Here is a 20,073-nt window from a genome sequence, read left to right as displayed (position 1 = left end):
AGTTTTGGATTTGATGTGTTTGTGGAAAAGATGGGCTTGAGAGGGGGGGGGGGGTTAGTTGCCCTCCAATCAGTTTTGACTATCAAAAAGGGCACTAGCTCTTTGAATTCCCAATCGAATGAACACGTTTCTAAAACAAAGCTTTCAATAAAAATCTTATATGCCGCCAGGAAATATCTTATAACCCTTGCCCTGCAGACTGTGTGGGGATAGTCCTGCTCAAAGACATAATTTCCAGAACTTTCAACTGCGTTGAAGAAAAGGGCTATCTCAAAAATTTTATTGGATGTGTTTTGGGAAATGGTGGGCGTGGTAGGGGTGTTAGTTGCCTTCCAATCAGTTTCAACTATTAAAAATGGCTTTAGCCATTTCAATTTCCAATCGAATGATCCCTTTGTAAAGTTTCTACGACAACGCTTTCTATAAAAACCTTATATGCCTCCAAATCATAATTTACAACCCTTGCCCTGAGGGCTGTGGGAGTGGTTTTCATCCTCAAACACCTAATTGACAGAACTTTCAACTAAGTTGAACAAAATGGCTATCTCAAAATTTTGATTGTATGTGTTTGGGGAAATGGTGGACGTCAGAGGGGGGCTAGCTACCCTCAAATCACTTTAGACCATTAAAAAGGGCACTAACCCTTTCAATTTCCAATCGAATGAGCCCTTTTTGAAGTTTTTACCACAAAGCTTTCTATAAAAACCTTATATGCCCCCAGAGCATAAATTACACCCCTTGCCCTGAGGGCTGTGGGGGGGGGGGGTTCACCCTGTAAGACCTAATTTCCAGAACTAAAAAAACACGTTGAACAAAATGGGTATCTCAAAATTTTGATTGGATGTGTTTGAGGAAATGGCACGCGTGGAAGGGGTGTTAGTTGCCTTCCAATCACTTTCGACTATTATAAAGGACACTAGCCATTTCAATTTCCAATCGAATGAGCCATTTTGAAGTTTCTACAATAATGCTTTCTATAAAAAAAAACCTTATATGTTCCCAGGTCATAACGTACAACCCTGGCCCTGAGGGCTGTGGGGGGGGGTTATCCTCAAAGACCTAATTTCCAGAACTTACCTGTACCTGTTAGGTACCTGTACTAGTACTTAAATAACGTTAGGCCCTAAATGCAAAGGCACCTGTATCTTGGGTTTTTTTGTCACTCTTGGTTAAGTGTAGCTTTTGCTGGTACCTGAACAGTGTTTGTCTTAAGACATAAGTACTTGTTTTTTGTTTCTTTTTTTGCATTTAGGGTGAGCCGGATCCACCTTTGTACGCTCAAGCCCAAAGGTAAAACTGTGAACAAGAATGTGGGATAAAGTGGCATAAAAAGGGCAAACCACCTGATGAGTGAAAGTTTTCCAGATCAAGTAATACGATGTAAAGAATCATTCAAAGCGAATTCTGGTGTAAGTAGCCTAAAAGTACTACTGGTGCTACGTAGCTTAAAAGCCCCGTTGACGCAAGTAACCGGAACGTTTTGCTGTTATTTAGAGCTCAAATTCGTATCCAGAATTGTACTTAATCCTCGTTGATGTTAGATATAGAAATCGAATATAAAGTGCACAGAGACTTAGGGATAAACTGTCGAAATGATAAGGTGTTGGGGTGTCAGCGACTTGTTCTGATTGTCTTTGATACTTCGAATGAATCCATTTTAGGCCAAGTACCCGAAATTTTATAAGAAGGAATTCTTTTACCCGCCTTTGCGAAGGTTTGCAAGGATATCAAAGTAAGAAATTAAGATGATTTGAAATGGAAATATGCTGTATAAACAGGTAATATGATCAAACAAAACTACCATAAATAAGTATAGTTTTAATTAATGTAAAAGATTCTTCTTCTGCTTCAATTTATGGGGTGTTAATTTAGGACTATTTAGCCGTCTTCATTTTATTTTGGTGTTGTTCCGTTACAGCTTACTGATATATCTTGTAGGAGCTCCTTTGACTCAAGGCACTGAACTGTCTGGGAGTATATTTCGGGTTCAGTACTCTTTGTGAATGTGTGGTCAAGCATGCTTTTAGCTGGGGTTGGTAGTTCGTCATGTTCGAGGCACTTAGACAAGTTATTTTCAACAGTACATTGCGTGGTTGTTGGTACATCATTTTTAAATTGTCAATGGTTTCATATTTTATATTACAGGGTCTGGAAAATGGGGATAAGGGAGTGAGGCCAGTTAGTTGTATTAGAGATTTGACAAGAGAAATCCTACCGATTTGAGAAATCCCACCGATACCGAGGCCATTTGAGTTTGCACATATTCTAGGGTAAAATTTGGAGTGAAAGTTGGTGGGAAATGGGGATCAATTTGAAAAACAATTATATTTAACTTTATTTCTGTTCTAGGGGTCAGTGGCTGCAATAGCTCTGAATGCATGCCAGATAATTGACCCAAGACGGTCATATTGTTGTATCCCGCAAGTGACTGAAACTGTACCAAAATTTTCCCTTGGCACCCTTGTAGTGAGAACCGTTTTAGCGCAGCCTCCAGATTTGGCATTAGCTCTTCCTCGTCCTCCCATAGCAGAAGCTCCTACGTCTTTCACAGCAAGAAGTGATACTAAGTCTCAAGATGTTTCTTTCTCTGATGTTACCGGTAGCGATAGCCTCATCTCAAATACAGAGAGTGATATAAGTTGGAGTGATAGTGACGGCAGTAGTAACTCTGAATTTTCAGAGGAAGATCTCAATGAGGTATTTCTTTTTGTTCAAGCTATACTTATATATTACTATATATATATATATATATATATATATATATATATATATATATATATATATATATATATATATATATATATATATATATATATATATATATATATATATATATATATATATCCCTCTGAATTTCCAATCAAATAAGCTCTTTTTGAAGTTTCTACGACAAAACCTCTCGATAAAAACTGGTATGAGCCCAGGGCATAACTTAAAACCCTTGCCCTAGGGGCTGTGGTCGCAGTATCCTCCTTAAAAAAAATAATTTCCATTTGTAAATCAACTACGATGAACAAAATGGCTCTTTCTAAATTTTCATTGCGTGTGTTTGGGGACATGTTTAGTGTCAAAGGGGTGGTTAGTTGCCTTCCAATCATTTTCGATTATTAAAAAGGGCACCAGTCACTCCAATTTCCAATCGAATGAACCGTTTTCGAAATTTCTACGACAACTCCTTCGGTACGAAGTGCCCTGGTCTGAAAAAAAAAATGAATAAATAATACATTATGTTAACATCGTTCTTTACTGAGGCAGCATTATTGCGCTGCCTATGATATCTGATTATTAAAGCAAGTCCGATTTCTAACAACGATTTATACTAAGCTTCAAGGTTTTTGAATTGTTGTAATTCCTTGTTAAAAAAAACATAAAAATTATTTTTGCAATTACCAGTTTTTTGCTCTTTACGCAATTTAATGTATTTTCAAAGATATTTGCTTATTGGATCAAGTCCAATTTCTAACAACAATTTCTACTAAGCTTCAAACTTTCGCTTTTGTTTTTAACGGCTTTTGAATTTTTGCAATCCCTTGTCATAATATACACAAATATTTTAGCAATTATCAGTTTTTTGCTCTTTAAGCAATTTAATGTAATATTTTCCTGGCAAAAAATTTTTGTACATAAGTGTGACAACGTCATTGCAATAAGTATGACCTCATAATAACAAATTAGCGAGGGCTGAGGACCAGAGCTGCTGACGGTACTGAGTTCCACTCATATTGATATCTGCACACATATGCATATATTTATCTATGCATGTTTTTTTTTTCATCATGCAAAAAAATTATACGGTAGACGGAGTATAAATAAAGAAAAGAAAATGGAAAAAAGAGCAATTTAAATGAAACAACAACTCAAAAAACGAATACTTGTTATCGGTTGCCAGTTTCTCGTCTTTTCATGTGCCTGCTTAGTTCCCGAAGCCTTTGGTATGGGCCAACCAACCCGTATTTTTATTTTAAACAAACAGTGCGCGTCCACGAAGGACACGGAAAATATTTTTGGCAAACATGCAATACACTTGCTCTGAAAAGGCAACTGAATACCATATGTGGCCTTCAGTCTTGCAAAATACACACTTCATTTTTTGATTGAGGGGTTGTGCTTTGAAGTTCAAGTGATTGGTGCCCACGCAGTGAAAACATATTTCGTTGTTTACACAGCCAGCGTCTAGGTGGGCAATTTTGTGGCTGCGGTAGCACCGGAGACGCAAAAACTGGAATTCTTCAACGCATACCCTTTCAAAACCGATTTTAGGTAGGTTTTTCGTAGCTATATATATATATATATATATATATATATATATATATATATATATATATATATATATATATATATATATATAAATGTCACAAAACAGCACACCTGGTGGCATACTTTAAATAAATTACCAGTGCTAAATGACCTTATTTTTAAATTATTTGAAAAAAACTACGTTTTCTAAAGAGCTAAAGAGGTTGAGTCACAAGTTCGAATCTTAAAACGTACAGGGATTAGGAGGTACAGTTGGGGGGCTGCCGCCCCCCAAACCCCACGCTTTTGCAGCCTCTTTTGTTAAGATTTTTATTTTGGGGGTCTGCCACCCTCAACCCCCGCTTTTTCCCTTGCAAAGAAATACTTTGCAACACGAACAAAGTCTGCTTGAAATTTTTACCGTAAGAGCATCCTATTGCATCTCTTTGATTAGAAACAGTACTGAGCCTGTTAGCTGGATTTTTTACAGGAGATTTTTCCCTAGCCGATAACAAGCTATAATGTGATGAACTTGGTACGACCAACTGATTGCAGGCTACAGGACTTAAAAAACCTTAACAAAAGAGGCTGCAAAAGTGGGGGGTTTGGTGGGCGGCAGCCCCCCAACGGTACCTCCTAATCCCTGTACGTATTAAGATTCGAACTTGTGACTCAGCCTCTTTAACTCTTTAGAAAATGTAGTTTTTTTCAAATAATTTCTGCACGTTTTTGTACAGTTTATTACTTATTATTGCTTGACTAACTGTTAGCTGATCGTGTCAGGAGTTAAAGTTGGGGGCTGCCGCCCCCCAAAACCCCCCCTTTTGAAGATTCTTGTGTTAAGGCTTTTAATTCCTGAATACTCAAATCAAACGCACAATAAGATTTTCTTTTTTCAACTTTTCTTCGAGCATGCGGGTATACGGCAGGGTATCAAAGCAGTGGAGACTTACCTGTAAGCTGAAGGCTGACTGTGATATTCTTTTGGAGACGCCTGTTTAGCCGAAGGATTTAATAGATTGGATTAAAAAAAGAGACTGAGTTTCTTTTTTAAACTTAAATTTAAGAGATACTACTTTAAATTCAATATATAAAGAATTTACTTTGACGGGGAATCGAACCCGGGTCTTCCGCATGACAAACAAGAATAGTGACCACTGTACTATCAGACACTCTTGGTAATTTATTTTTAGTCTCTGCAATCTATTTTCGACGCAAGCAAATACAAAGTAAGATTTTTGTTTTTCGACAAAAAAAACTTCTGGGAAAGTGCTGGAATTTTTGAAAGCTTGCAGTCGGTCTTGTCAGGTTAAGAGGACTATTTTGATCTAATTTAATAGTGAAATACTATGCTTTTAGGAATTTCAAAAATTAACATGGGCTCTTAGCCTATAGGAAAACGAGGTTTTTCGTAAATGTAAATTCGGGAGATAATTTTTTCGGTCTGAAAATATCAAAAGGCCCTAACAGGTCGAATCCGCTTCGAATGAGTCCTCATTCACCCGGATCTGTTGCCAACTGTGGCCTGTAGGCGTGGCTGATAAAAAAAACTTGATATTTGGTTTTTGGAAAACAGGGAAGGAGTGATCGGATTGAGCTGAAATTTTGAGGATAAGCTCCCAGGCCCTAGAAAAACTTATCTTCTAAATTTCAGCCCGATCGGACAACGTTAAAGGGGGGCTGTGGTGGGAAAAATTAACATGGGCTCTTATAGGAAAACGAGGTTTTTCGTAAATGTAAATTCGGGGGATAATTTTTTCGGTCTGAAAATATCAAAAGGCCCTAAAAGGTCGAATTTCGCTTCGAATGAGTCCTCATTCACCCGGATCCGTTGCCAACTGTGGCCTCTAGGCGTGGCTGATAAAAAAAAAATTTGATGAACATTAAGTGGCTATATTTGGTTTTGGAAAACAGGGAAGGAGAGATCTGATTGAGTTGAAATTTTGAGGATAAGCTCCCAGGCCCTAGGAAAGCTTATCTTCTAAATTTCAGCCCGATCGGACAACGTTAAAGGGGGGATGTGGTGGGAGGGTCGAAACTTCCGGCACACTTTCCCCCATGAAGATAAATTCGGAGGGGGTGAAATTTTGCATGTTTCTTAGTTTTAGCTTAGGCTACAAAATTCGATCCCCGCCGTCTCTCTGCGACCACTAGGACCGGACATCGCTTAACATTGTGGTGGGTCGCCTCTTTAAAGAGGCAAAAGTGTGCCTCCTTGATATTCTGTTATTTTTATTCAAGAGCATTTTATTACTAAGCTTAGTTCGAATCCACTCTAGTTAAAAGGTGCTTCATCATTCTGTGTGCCCGCTAAGATATTAAGTAGAGGGGGTAGACCATCTGAAGGTCTAGCATCATTCGTTCTTTCATATGTCTGTTGTAGTTTATTTGACACGGGTGATAGTTTTCTTGCAATTAGGGTTGATAATTTTCTTGTAATTAGGGCTGAGAGTTGTATCTTCATTAATGTGTATTTGCCAACAAATTATGGTAATGATCAATCTGATCAATTATTCGCCCTTTCTGTACAAAAGCTTGGTTCATGTTTGGATGAAGTTAAGTGAGAATAGGATTGCCTTGCATAATTGCTGGCGATTTTAATTGTGACCTCTTAGAAATTGGGATTCATCAATCAGCTCGTACATCAATGATAATGAGTATGCTTGGCGATTATTTTAGCGTTCTTGCAAAAGATAGCGATTTTACATATGTAGACAATTCTGCTCGAACTTCTAATCTAGATCATATTGTTGTGTCCCACAATGTCTCTGCTGAACTGGTGAAGGTTATTTCTGGATATAAACTATCTGACCATCTCCTTATTACATCTTCTTTGCAACTCCGTGATTTCAAAGAACAAAAGAATTATGTGATTCCTCCTAGGCTAAAAACCCATCGTGATTGGGCTAGAATAAATTCTGATTTTTTTGCTTCTTGTACTGGTTTTATTCTGAGTAAAATACGGGCTACTTTCCACCTTTTGCAAAGGTCAACCAAATTGCCAAAATATGAAGTGGGACTTTGCCTGGATATGTATGTAGCCGAAATCAGCCATGCTCTTCGTTTTGCCGAAAATCAAGCTTTCCCACTTCGGAAAATACATAAGAGTGTCATTTCAGGCTGGTCTTCGAACCCTGATCTCGTAGCTTCTTCCCTTGAAGCAAAATTTTGGTTCAATCTTTGGAAAGATTGCGACTGTCCATTGACCGGTGCTGTGAATCTTATTCATCTTTTTACAAAGCGAAGTTTTTCCAAGGCTCTCACTCTTTATCGTAGAAACCTAGTAAATGCCAATTCGGCACGTGCTAAGAATGATAAAAATCTTCTTTTTAGAATTATTTCTCAAAAAAGATAGGTCTCTACCATCTTTATCTGCGGCTGACATTCCTGATGAGGAATGGTATACCCACGATGAATCAGAATTTGCTGCTCCTGATCAGTACCTTGAACTCTTTTATGAAGCTGAGTTAGATAATTTCCTTGCTACCAGTCCAAGTAGAGAATTCGGTGTTAGCGCAGCATCGATTGACGATGTCATCAGACATTTAAAGGCTAAATCATCCAATGGTATTGACCACATCAGTGCTTTAAATTTGAAATTTGGTGGGGAGGCATTAGTCCAACACTTGGCACTTTTACTGCAGATAATTTTTACACAGCGAATCGTACCCTTTTCTTTCTGCATTGGAGACCTTATCCCAATTCCCAAAAAAGGAAAAGCGAATCCAGAATGTTCATCATTTCGACCTATTACGGTGGCGACCGAGAAGATTCAAACTTGCGGATCCTAATCTTGCAATCCTTAAATTAATTGCCAAGCATAACCGAAAATTGAATTCACAGAATGATTGGTACCATGTTTTAATTCAATTTTGCTCTAATTCAACAGTGTTCTGTTTTGTTGTTTGTCTGTGTCATTGATTTCTTGTTCGTTGGCTTTTGTTTTGTTTGTTTTAGTTCTTTTTTTTCTTTTCTTCTTATTTTCTTTTCCCTTTACTCCGTCTTGTCATGTTTTGTGATTGATGGGTTTTCAACAAATAATAATAATAATAATAGCGATAATGATGGGTTTGGGATTTTGACATAGATAAGGTCATCAATGCCTACCTTTCCTTTGTTAAAAAAAAACAAAGGTTCGGCAATATGTAATTCACAATGCCGAAAGACAAGCCGAGGGAAAACGAACCAAACAAATTAAAAATGATAGCGATGATGATTGGGTTTGGATTTTGACATGGATCAGATCATCAATGCCAACCATACCTTTGAAAATCGAAAACCTAGAATAGATAAATCGTTGGAAGAAAAAGAAGTTTTTGTCCCACAACCTAAACAATTAAAAGAAACAAAGGTTCGGCGATTTGTCTTTCATAATGACAAAAGACAAGCCAAGGCAAAAGAAGAAATTTTTGTCCCACCACCTGAACAATTAAAGAATTAAAGGTTTGGCGATATGTCTTTTATAGTGACAAAAGACGAGCCGAGGTAAAAAAAAAGAAGAAGTTTTTGTCCCACCACCTGAGAAAATCCTCCCCTGAGAAAATAGGCATGAAGGGTTTGAATCTAGGTGAGGAGGATCACAGACATGTTTCTTATTAGATAAATAGAAATAAGAAAGCACATTTTTAGGCCTAAATTTCCTATTTTTCAATCTCCCTAAACCTAATTTTTTATTTTTCCTCGGGGTGGGGTAACTTAGGTGAAACTAAATTATGTAATGCTTCCAGACGATCATGCTAAGAGAAATAGCTGTATCCCCCTTTGTGCTGGGGAATACATATAAAAAAATGTAAGATTGGTCTTCTTTTTAATATTGTTAATTTTTTATTTTAGAAAATTGAAGCTGAAATGCGTGCCTTACATGAAGTGGAAGATGAGCTTTTACGAGAACTAAATGGCACGCGAGTGGCTGCCCATGCATATTTGCTCAATAGGCGTTTGGACCTATCCAATAAAGTTGGGCCATTCGCTGTTACAAATCCATTTGACGACCCGGAAAGAAAAGCGTTTCTTTGTTTTGAGTCTAATAGCCAATTAGGCTCAAAAAGTGCCACGTATAATCTTGCTGTCTGTTATGAGCGAGGAATTGGAACAGAAAAGAATATTAGAAAGGTCTTTATTCTTATATTTATTTGATTTTCCACCATATACAAATATATAAAAAAATAAACAAATAAACGTTCAAATGGGGATAAGTCCATTTATTAGACAATAAAACAGATACAAAAGTCCGAATATTTCGATCACATGTACAGCGATAGTCATCTATAGAAATACTAAATCACTAAAATTAAACTAACATATTTAATAACTTCCTAACTATAAATAAACTCAACTATATACAATTAAATATACAGTTATATAACTATATATAGTTATATAACTATAACTAACTAACAAAATAATAACTTCCGGTCCCCAAATTGTTTATGGTGCATTCACTAGCTTTGTCTGAGAGAGTTCATTAACAGGGTTCATCCAAAGTCTTGAGATGTAAATGTTCTTCTTTAGCATGGCCTAAATGTAAGTTGAATTTCTAATGAAGGGGACAAAATCTTCTTTTTCTTTTGATTGCAAAAGAAATTATGTTGAATTTATAGTTATGTACTTGATTTGTCACATTTCCCCATATATACGATGTATTTTCGACGTAATACCTTAGATTAGGTAATTTTTTTCAGAGTCCAAACTGCCTTAATGCTTGATTGGCATTTTGGTCTTGGAAAAAAATGCCCAATTTAAGATATTAAGTTGAAAATAAAAATAAATTGAGCCAATTGGGCTAAAAAAACGCCACATATAATCTTGACGTCTGTTATGGGTGGAGGAGTTGGAACAGAAAATATGATATAAAGGTGTTTATTCTTATCCTTACATTTTTCAATTTTAAACTTATTTAAAATTTTTAAATTTCAATTTTAAATTTTTAAACTTCAATTTCAATTTTTCAAATTTCAATTTTAAATACAAAAGGAAAATTGATGACAATAATTATATAGAATTGATTAAAATTAAATTTCATTTCACAAATATCTACAACAACAAAGATACAAGTTACTATGGTTTCCAGAAGTACACACTTGTCCGAGAATCCAAACAACTCATGTCATCTACGTGAAACATTTTTCATTTAAATGTATAAATGAAAATAATTTTAATGATTGATGTAAAACAGTGATAAGAAAAAGAGGAAAAGACAAAAAAGGTAACGTTGCAGCTTAATTTGTATAAATTTTTAATTTTTATTCCCAAGTAAAAGAGATATTTGGATTTGAGTACTAATTTTAAACTAGGATTACCGGGGGAGACGTGGAGGACTTGGTTTCGGATCCGAGCGAATTGCCTGCCACTAAAAAATAGAAAAAGAGTATTTGAAAGAAAAAGGGTGGCCCCAGATGTAGATGCGGATTACTCTTGCCCCAGATGTAACCTAGGTATTGAGGATGTGGCCCTCAGATGTAACCTAGGTATTGAGGATGTGGCCCATATTCTCGCCGAGTGCCAGCAACTTTCTCTATTAATGGGAAAGTATGTTGAGGGTGGTAACTTGGAGTTCCCGGGGATCCTTAAAACGACTGTAAAAAGGACAATCAGGCAGTTATGTAAATGTGTAAATGAAGCGTTGACATCAATGAGTGAAACTTAACATTTATGTTATTTTTCTTGTGGAGTGTAATTAAAAATACTGTTCTGTATGGCCTGTTTTTTTTTTGCTTATAATAAATTATTATTATTATTAAAACACAAATTATTTGTTTACCTCCCAAGACACAAACATAACTCGAACACATACACACAAAAAGAATATTGTCTTTCACGATGGTTTCACAATATTTTTCAAAAAATAACGTCAAATTGTGTACACTTTTTTGGTGGCAAGATTATACCGTCGTTTGCTAAATTATTTTAGAAAACGTTGTTTTTTGCCTATTGTAGCGTCGTTTGCTAAATTATTCATTTCAAGTATTTAACTGATTTAAAATATATTCAGAAACGTATATTTTCTTGCGAGAATGCGCTCTCGAAAATTTGACTGTTGCCGTTATGATTTCCAGCCACAAAACTTCCCACAGACACAAACGTAATGATATACTGCTGCTACTACTACCAATTCATCGCTTCACCAAACCGCATGAGGCCAACACAGCCACGCATGCTCATCCTCCATCTCAATCTATTCAAATCCTTCCTCTTTACAGCCTTCAAGGAAGTGCCCATTTCCCTTAAATCTTTCCTTGCGACATCCTCCCACCCCAACCGCGAACGGCTTGCTTTTTGTTTGGCCCTTGATAGTTGGCCGAAAAGGACAATCTTTGGTAATTTGTCAGCCTTCATCCGCAGAGCCTGCCCCAGCTATCTCAATCTTTCTCTGACTATAGCCCCTAGAAAGTGGAATTGAAGTTCAAATAAACACAAATTAGCTTTAACTGCTACAAACTGAACCATTTGTCCAACATAAAAAAGAAATCTTAGCGTAATAGATCGTAAAACTAAATGTGATTTCCAGCTTATTTGCAGCTAGGAAAATTCGAATAATCCAAATCCCAGAACCACGACTCCCAAGAAACTGAAGAAGTCTCGAGACATCAAATGCTCGCCATGTCAAAATCCCACTTAGCCCCTGAGTAACCAGTATCCCTAACCAGGGGGAGGGGTTAACCCTCCCCCCCCCCCGCCCCCCGAAATGTTTTACCGACTCATAAAAAAACGTACCAAAATTTACTGAATTACAATTTTAATCTCCACTGCAGGCAAATCACACGCTCCTCTGGGAGTGAATACCCATAGCCATGTAGGCGTTTCATCCAGGCGAATATTTCAGTCTTTCAATAACATTGAAGGTTGATAGAGCTTTAATATCGTAAGTAAAACTAGCCAACATAGCCTGCAGTGCAAAAGCTTTTCCTGCTACATATTCAAACCTGATTAAGGAATAGTAATCATCAGTTTGTATATCTTAATACTACTACTACTACTAACATCTTACCGCAGCACCAAGCCGTCTGAGCCCAACACAGCTGCGAACGCTCCTCCTCCATCCTAATCTATTCCCCCCTCAATTTGAAACCCAGGAAACTCATATTTTAGCCTGTGTGCCACTGATGTGACCTTTTCCAACACTTTTCACACCTGGGTCCGTTCCATGTTTATTTTCTCAATACTTTATGTAGAATTAATCAATGCAGTAATAATTGTAGGCTGTGTCGTTGTACAAAGAAGCAGCCGAAACGGGTCATCCTCTTGCCAAATATAATTTGGGAGTGTTGACCCACCTGGGAAAAGTACCTGACTGTGATCCAAGGACTGGATTAAAGCTAATCCGGGAAGCAGCTGTGGCTGGTGTAGAAGAAGCTTGGTCCACTCTAGCTGAATCTACCGAAACCCCTCTGAACATATACAAAGGTAAAACAGATCGTTTATAGCAAACGGTTTTTACCTAGCAAAATAGTATTGCGTGGTATTTCTTGAATTAACATCTTGTTGAAGTTAAAGTCATGCAAGGGTTTACTCTGTATGATTGGAGTGTACATATATGAAGATTAAAAAACACACATTTAAATTGTCATTAGGAAACATATGTATAAACACATGTGTACGTATATGTGTTGTCAAGTGCATATTTTACTTTGTCAAACATATATGTAGATATGAGAAGATAAAAATAGCTATATAATTTAAATTGTTATACGTGACACATATGTACATTTGTGAAGATTAAAAAACCACATAATTTTAATTGTCATTTGGACACATATGTACAAACACATGGTTATATATGTGTGTTGTCAAATACATATGTGACGTTGTCAAACATATATGTAGACATGAGAAGATAAAAAGAGCTATATAATTTAAATTGTTATATGTGACACATATGTACATATGTGAAGATTAAAAAACCACATAATTTAAATTGTCATTTGGACACATATGTACAAACACATAGGTATATATGTGTGTTGTCAAATACATATGTGACGTTGTCAAACATATATGTAGATATGAGAAGATAAAAAGAACTATATAATTTAAATTGTTATTTGGACACATATGTACAAACACATGGGTACGTATATGTGTTGTCAAATACATATGTTACTTTGTCAAACATATATGTAGATATGAGAAGATAAAAAGAACTATATAATTTAAATTGTTATATGTGACACATATGTACATATGTGAATATTAAAAAAGAACATAATTTAAATTGTCATTTGGACACATGTACAAACACATGGGTATATATGTGTGTTGTCAAATACATATGTGACGTTGTCAAACATATATGTAGATATGAGAAGATAAAAAGAACTATATAATTTAAATTGTTATATGTGACATATTTACATATGTGAAGATTAAAAAACCACATAATTTAAATTGTCAATTTGGACACATATGTACAAACACATGGGTATATATGTGTGTTGTCAAATACATATGTGACGTTGTCAAACATATATGTAGATATGAGAAGATAAAAATAGCTATATAATTTCAATTGTTATATGTGACACATATGTACATATATGAAGATTAAAAAAACACATCATTTAAATTGTCATTTGGAAACATATGTATAAACACATGGGTACGTATATGTGTTATCAAATACATATGTTACTTTGTCAAACATATATGTAGACATGAGAAGATAAAAAGAACTATATAATTTAAATTGTTATATGTGACACATATGTACATATGTGAAGATTAAAAAAGCACATAATTTGAATTGTCATTAGGAGACATGTGTACAAACACATGGGTACGTATATGTGTTGTCAAATACATATGTTACTTTGTCAAACATATATGTAGATATGAGAAGATAAAAAGAACTATATAATTTTAATTGTCATATGTGCCACATATGTACATATGTGAAGATTAAAAAAACACATCATTTAAATTGTCATTAGGAGACATATGTCAAAACACATGGGTACGTATATGTGTTGTCAAATACATATGTTACTTTGTCAAACATATATGTAGACATGAGAAGATAAAAAGAGCTATATAATTTAAATTGTTATTTGTGACACATATGTACATGTATGAAGATTAAAAAAACACACATTTAAATTGTCATTAGGAAACATATGTACAAACACATGGGTACGTATATGTGTTGTCAAATACATATGTTACTTTGTCAAACATATATGTGGATATGAGAAGATAAAAAGAGCTATATAATTTAAATTGTTATATGTGACACATATGTACATATGTGAAGATTAAAAAAAAAACATCATTTAAATTGTCATTAGGAGACATGTGTACAAACACATAGGTACGTATATGTGTTGTCAAATACATATGTTACTTTGTCAAACATATATGTAGATATGAGAAGATAAAAAGAACTATATAATTTAAATTATTATATGTGACACATATGTACATATGTGAAGATTAAAAAAAACACATCATTTAAATTGTCATTAGGAAACATATGTACAAACACAAGTGTTGTCAAATACATATGTTACTTTGTCAAACATATATGTAGACATGAGAAGATAAAAAGAGCTATATAATTTTAATTGTTATTCTTGACATATTTACGTGTATGAATATTAAAAAACAACATCATTTAAATTGTCATTTGGACACATACGTATAAACACATGGGTACGTATATGTGTTGTCAAGTACAAATGTTACTTTGTCAAACATATATTTAGACATGAGACGATAAAAAAAACTATATACTTTAAACTTTTATATGTGACACATATGTGAAGATTCAAAAACCACATAATTTAAATTTTCATTTGGACACATGTACAAACACATGGGTATATATGTGTGTTGTCATATACATATGTGACGTTGTCAAACATATATGTAGATATGAGAAGATAAAAAGAACTATATAATTTAAATTGTTATTTGGACACATATGTACAAACACATGGGTACGTATATGTGTTGTCAAATACATATGTGACGTTGTCAAACATATATGTAGATATGAGAAGATAAAAAGAGCTATATAATTTAAATTGTTATATGTGACACATATGTACATTTGTGAATATTAAAAAAGCACATAATTTAAATTGTCATTTGGACACATGTACAAACACATGGGTATATATGTGTGTTGTCAAATACATATGTGACGTTGTCAAACATGTATGTAGATATGAGAAGATAAAAAGAGCTATATAATTTCAATTGTTATATGTGACATATGTACGTATGTGAAGATTAAAAAACCACATAATTTAAATTGTCATTTGGACACATATGTACAGACACATGGGTATATATGTGTGTTGTCAAATACATATGTGACGTTGTCAAACATATATGTAGATATGAGAAGATAAAAAGAGCTATATAATTTCAATTGTTATATGTGACACATATTTACATATGTGAAGATTAAAAAACCACATAATTTAAATTGTCATTAGGAGACATATGTACAAACACATGGGTACGTATATGTGTTGTCAAACACATATGTTACTTTGTCAAACATATATGTAGATATGAGAAGATAAAAAGAACTATATAATTTAAATTATTATATGTGACACATATGTACATATGTGAAGATTAAAAAAACACATCATTTAAATTGTCATTAGGAGACATGTATACAAACACGTGGGTACGTATATGTGTTGTCAAATACATATGTTACTTTGTCAAACATATATGTAGATATGAGAAGATAAAAAGAACTATATAATTTAAATTGTCATATGTGACACATATGTACATATGTGAAGATTAAAAAAACACATCATTTAAATTGTCATTAGGAGACATATGTCAAAACACATGGGTACGTATATGTGTTGTCAAACACATATTTTACTTTGTCAAACATATGTGTAGATATGAGAAGATAAAAAGAACTATATAATTTAAATTGTTATTTGTGACACATATGTACATGTGTGAAGATTAAAAAAACACATCATTTAAATTGTCATTAGGAGACATATGTACAAACACATGGGTACGTATATGTGTTGTCAAATATATATGTTACTTTGTCAAACATATATGTGGATATGAGAAGATAAAAAGAGCTATATAATTTAAATTGTTATATGTGACACATATGTACATGTGTGAAGATTAAAAAAAAACATCATTTAAATTGTCATTAGGAGACATGTGTACAAACACATGGGTACGTATATGTGTTGTCAAATACATATGTTACTTTGTCAAACATATATGTAGATATGAGAAGATAAAAAGAACTATATAATTTAAATTATTATATGTGACACATATGTACATATGTGAAGATTAAAAAACACATCATTTAAATTGTCATTTGGAAACATATGTACAAACACATGGGTACGTATATGTGTTTTCAAGTGCAAATTTTACTTTGTCAAACATATATTTAGACATGAGAAGATAAAAATAGCTATATAATTTAAATTGTTATATGTGACACATATGTACATATGTGAAGATTAAAAAAACACATAATTTAAATTGTCATTAGGAGACATATGTACAAACACATGGGTACGTATATGTGTTGTCAAATACATATGTTACTTTGTCAAACATATATGTAGATATGAGAAGATAAAAAGAACTATATAATTTAAATTATTATATGTGACACATATGTACATATGTGAAGATTAAAAAAAACACATCATTTAAATTGTCATTAGGAAACATATGTACAAACACAAGTGTTGTCAAACACATATTTTACTTTGTCAAACATATATGTAGATATGAGAAGATAAAAATAACTATATAATTTAAATTGTTATACGTGACACATATGTACATATGTGAAGATTAAAAAAATACATCATTTAAATTGTCATTAGGAAACATATGTACAAACACATGGGTACGTATATGTGTTGTCAAGTACAAATGTTACTTTGTCAAACATATATTTAGACATGAGAAGATAAAAAGAGCTATATACTTTAAATTGTTATACGTCACACATATGTACATATGTGAAGATTAAAAAACCACATAATTTAAATTGTCATTTGGACACATATGTACAAACACATGGGTACGTATATGTGTTGTCAAATACATATGTTACTTTGTCAAACATATATGTAGATATGAGAAGATAAAAAGAACTATATAATTTAAATTATTATATGTGACACATATGTGAAGATTAAAAAAATACATCATTTAAATTGTCATTAGGAAACATATGTACAAACACATGGGTACGTATATGTGTTGTCAAACGCATATGTTACGTTGTCAAACATATATGTAGATATGAGAAGATAAAAAGAACTATATAATTTAAATTGTTATATTTGACATATTTACGTATGTGAATATTAAAAAACCACATAATTTAAATTGTCATTAGGACACATACGTACAAACACATAGGTACGTATATGTGTTGTCAAGTACAAATGTTACTTTGTCAAACATATATGTAGATATGAGAAGATAAAAAGAACTGTATACTTTAAATTGTTATATGTGACACATATGTACATATGTGAAGATTCAAAAACCACATAATTTAAATTGTCATTTGGACACATATGTACAAACACATGGGTATATATGTGTGTTGTCAAATACATATGTGACGTTGTCAAACATATATGTAGACATGAGAAGATAAAAAGAGCTATATAATTTAAATTGTTATATGTGACACATATGTACAAGACTTATATACGTATACGTGTTGTCAAACACAAATGGAACTTTTTAAAATACATATGTACATATGTGAAGATAAAAAGAGCCATATGATTTGTATTGTTATAAGCGACACATATGTACACGTATGTGTTCAAATATATATGAGAATATGTGAAAAATAAAGAAGATCCATTTGATTTAAATTGTCATGTGACATGTATGTACAACACATGTACATAAAAATGCCTTATCAAACAAACATGTAACTTTATCAAACACATATTTACATATGTGAAGATTAAAAATGAATCATACAATTTTAAATTTAGCCGGCACAAAAATTTTTACTCGGGTACGTCTTCGAATTACACTTTGAATTTTCCTTTTTGTATTATGCTACATATAATTTATGTAATACATATTTTTAGTGTTTTAGGAAGCGAAAATTTAAATTCGAACTAGGGGTTTTTGGAAAAATTTTATATTTTAGACTGCAATGCCCCCCTAAACCTAAAATTGCCCCCCCCCCCCCAAAAAAAAGCAATATCTTGATTTCAAAAATAAACTAAAAAAAACAAGTAAATATTTTGCTTGGACTGAATGGCCAAATGACCTTAAAGCAAGGGTGTATCAAAAAATTTTGTGTATCAACAAAAAAATTTGTTTAAATGCCCCATAGGTACGGCCTTGCCTTAAAGATTTTCTAAATATGGCCTAGACGCATAGGCGTAATCAACACTGACCTCTAGAGATAGGGTGTACGTTTTTAGTATAGTTTAGTTATTTTAAATTTAGTTGAATATTTAAAATTAGTCACATGTAAATTGCGTTTTTTGTGCTGCTGTATCGACTGCTGACGCTTGAGAATCTGCTCGATCTATCCTTTTTGAGGTTCCATTTTGACCCATATTGTATTCAAACTAACCTAAAATCTTGAAACTGTAATTACTGCCATGTAAATTTTCATATAAATTGATTTTAACCAGGATTTTTTTAGTTAAATGACTTCAACCAAGTAGTATCAGTCATGTCATACGGTATTGATAACTAACTAACTAACTAACAACAACTCACCGCAGCACCAAGCCGCCTGAGGCCAACACAGCTACGCACGCTCTTCCTCCACCCCAATCTATTCAAAGCCTCCCTTTTTACACACGCCCACGAAGGTCCCCTTTCCTTTAAATGTTTTTTTATGACATCCTCCCAACCCAGACGAGGACGACCTGCTTTTCATTTAGCCCTAGACGGTTGGCCGAAAAGGACATTCTTCGGCAATCTGTCATCCTTCATCCGAACAACATGCCCTAACCACCTCAACCTTTCTTTCATTATAGACCTAGAAAGCGGTATTGAACCACATTTTTCGTATAGCCTATTATTTGAAATACGGTCAGTCAGGCGGGTACCCAGAACAATCCTTCAGCAATGTCTCTTGAAAACATCAAGTAAATCTTGATCCTCCTTTCAGAGTGCCCATACTTCAGAGGCATATTTGAGCCCTAGCTTCACTGTAGCTTCTAAATTTCTAATCTTGGTTTTCTGACTTATCTTACTATTCTTACAGACTTTTTTTAACTGTGAAAAAACACCCTGAGCCTTGGCTATTCTATTTTTAACATCTTCACTGCTCCCACCATCTTTACTAATAATACTACCGAGGTAAGTGAAACTGCCCACCTGATCAATCTTTTCATTACCCAACGTCACCGTTTCATCTTCACTTATTCCTAGCCATAGTGACTTAGTCTTCCTAACATTAATTGTCAAACCAATACTAGCACCCTGAACTCTCAAAACCTCTAAAACTTCATTAATTTTGCTTACAATATAATCTAGTATGCTTAAATCATCATCACAATCTAAGTCCAGGAGACTTTTTCCTCCCCATTTGAATCAGTGTTTTCACATTGCCTTTCCTGTGCTTCTTAAGGCAAATTCGATCAAAATAACCCATGCACAAGGGGATAGAAAGCAGACCTGCTTAACTCCTGATTTAATACAACACCAGCTGATAACCGCACTTCCGGCCTTGACCGCAGCTGTGCTATTCTCGCAAATAGCCCTGATCACTTTAATGTTTTTGTTTTGTATACCATACAAGGATAAGACATTTACTAAATCTCTTCCATCAACAGAATCGAAGGATTGCTCATAATCTATAAAACTTAGGACCAAAGGTGTTTG

At 34.0% G+C, this 20,073-nt stretch overlaps 1 protein-coding gene across 1 annotated transcript in view; it reads left to right on the top strand.

Moving 5' to 3' along the window:
- The window catches only part of LOC148944918 (uncharacterized), a 37,787-nt gene that overhangs the window by 11,603 nt on the left and 6,111 nt on the right, over positions 1-20,073 (top strand). Inside the window, exons 3-5 of the mRNA XM_089098533.1 lie at positions 2,350-2,697; positions 9,070-9,348; positions 12,435-12,639. Coding sequence (XP_088954659.1) covers positions 2,350-2,697; positions 9,070-9,348; positions 12,435-12,639 — 832 coding nt within the window. The remainder of the gene's footprint in view (positions 1-2,349; positions 2,698-9,069; positions 9,349-12,434; positions 12,640-20,073) is intronic.

This window comes from Artemia sp. Qi Xiang Cuo, chromosome 13 (genome assembly GCF_049724085.1).
Source record: "Artemia sp. Qi Xiang Cuo chromosome 13, ASM4972408v1, whole genome shotgun sequence".
NCBI classification, from domain to species: domain Eukaryota; kingdom Metazoa; phylum Arthropoda; class Branchiopoda; order Anostraca; family Artemiidae; genus Artemia; species Artemia sp. Qi Xiang Cuo.
The sequence above is the reverse complement of the archived record's forward strand: the minus strand, read 5'-3'. Positions and strand labels throughout refer to the sequence as shown.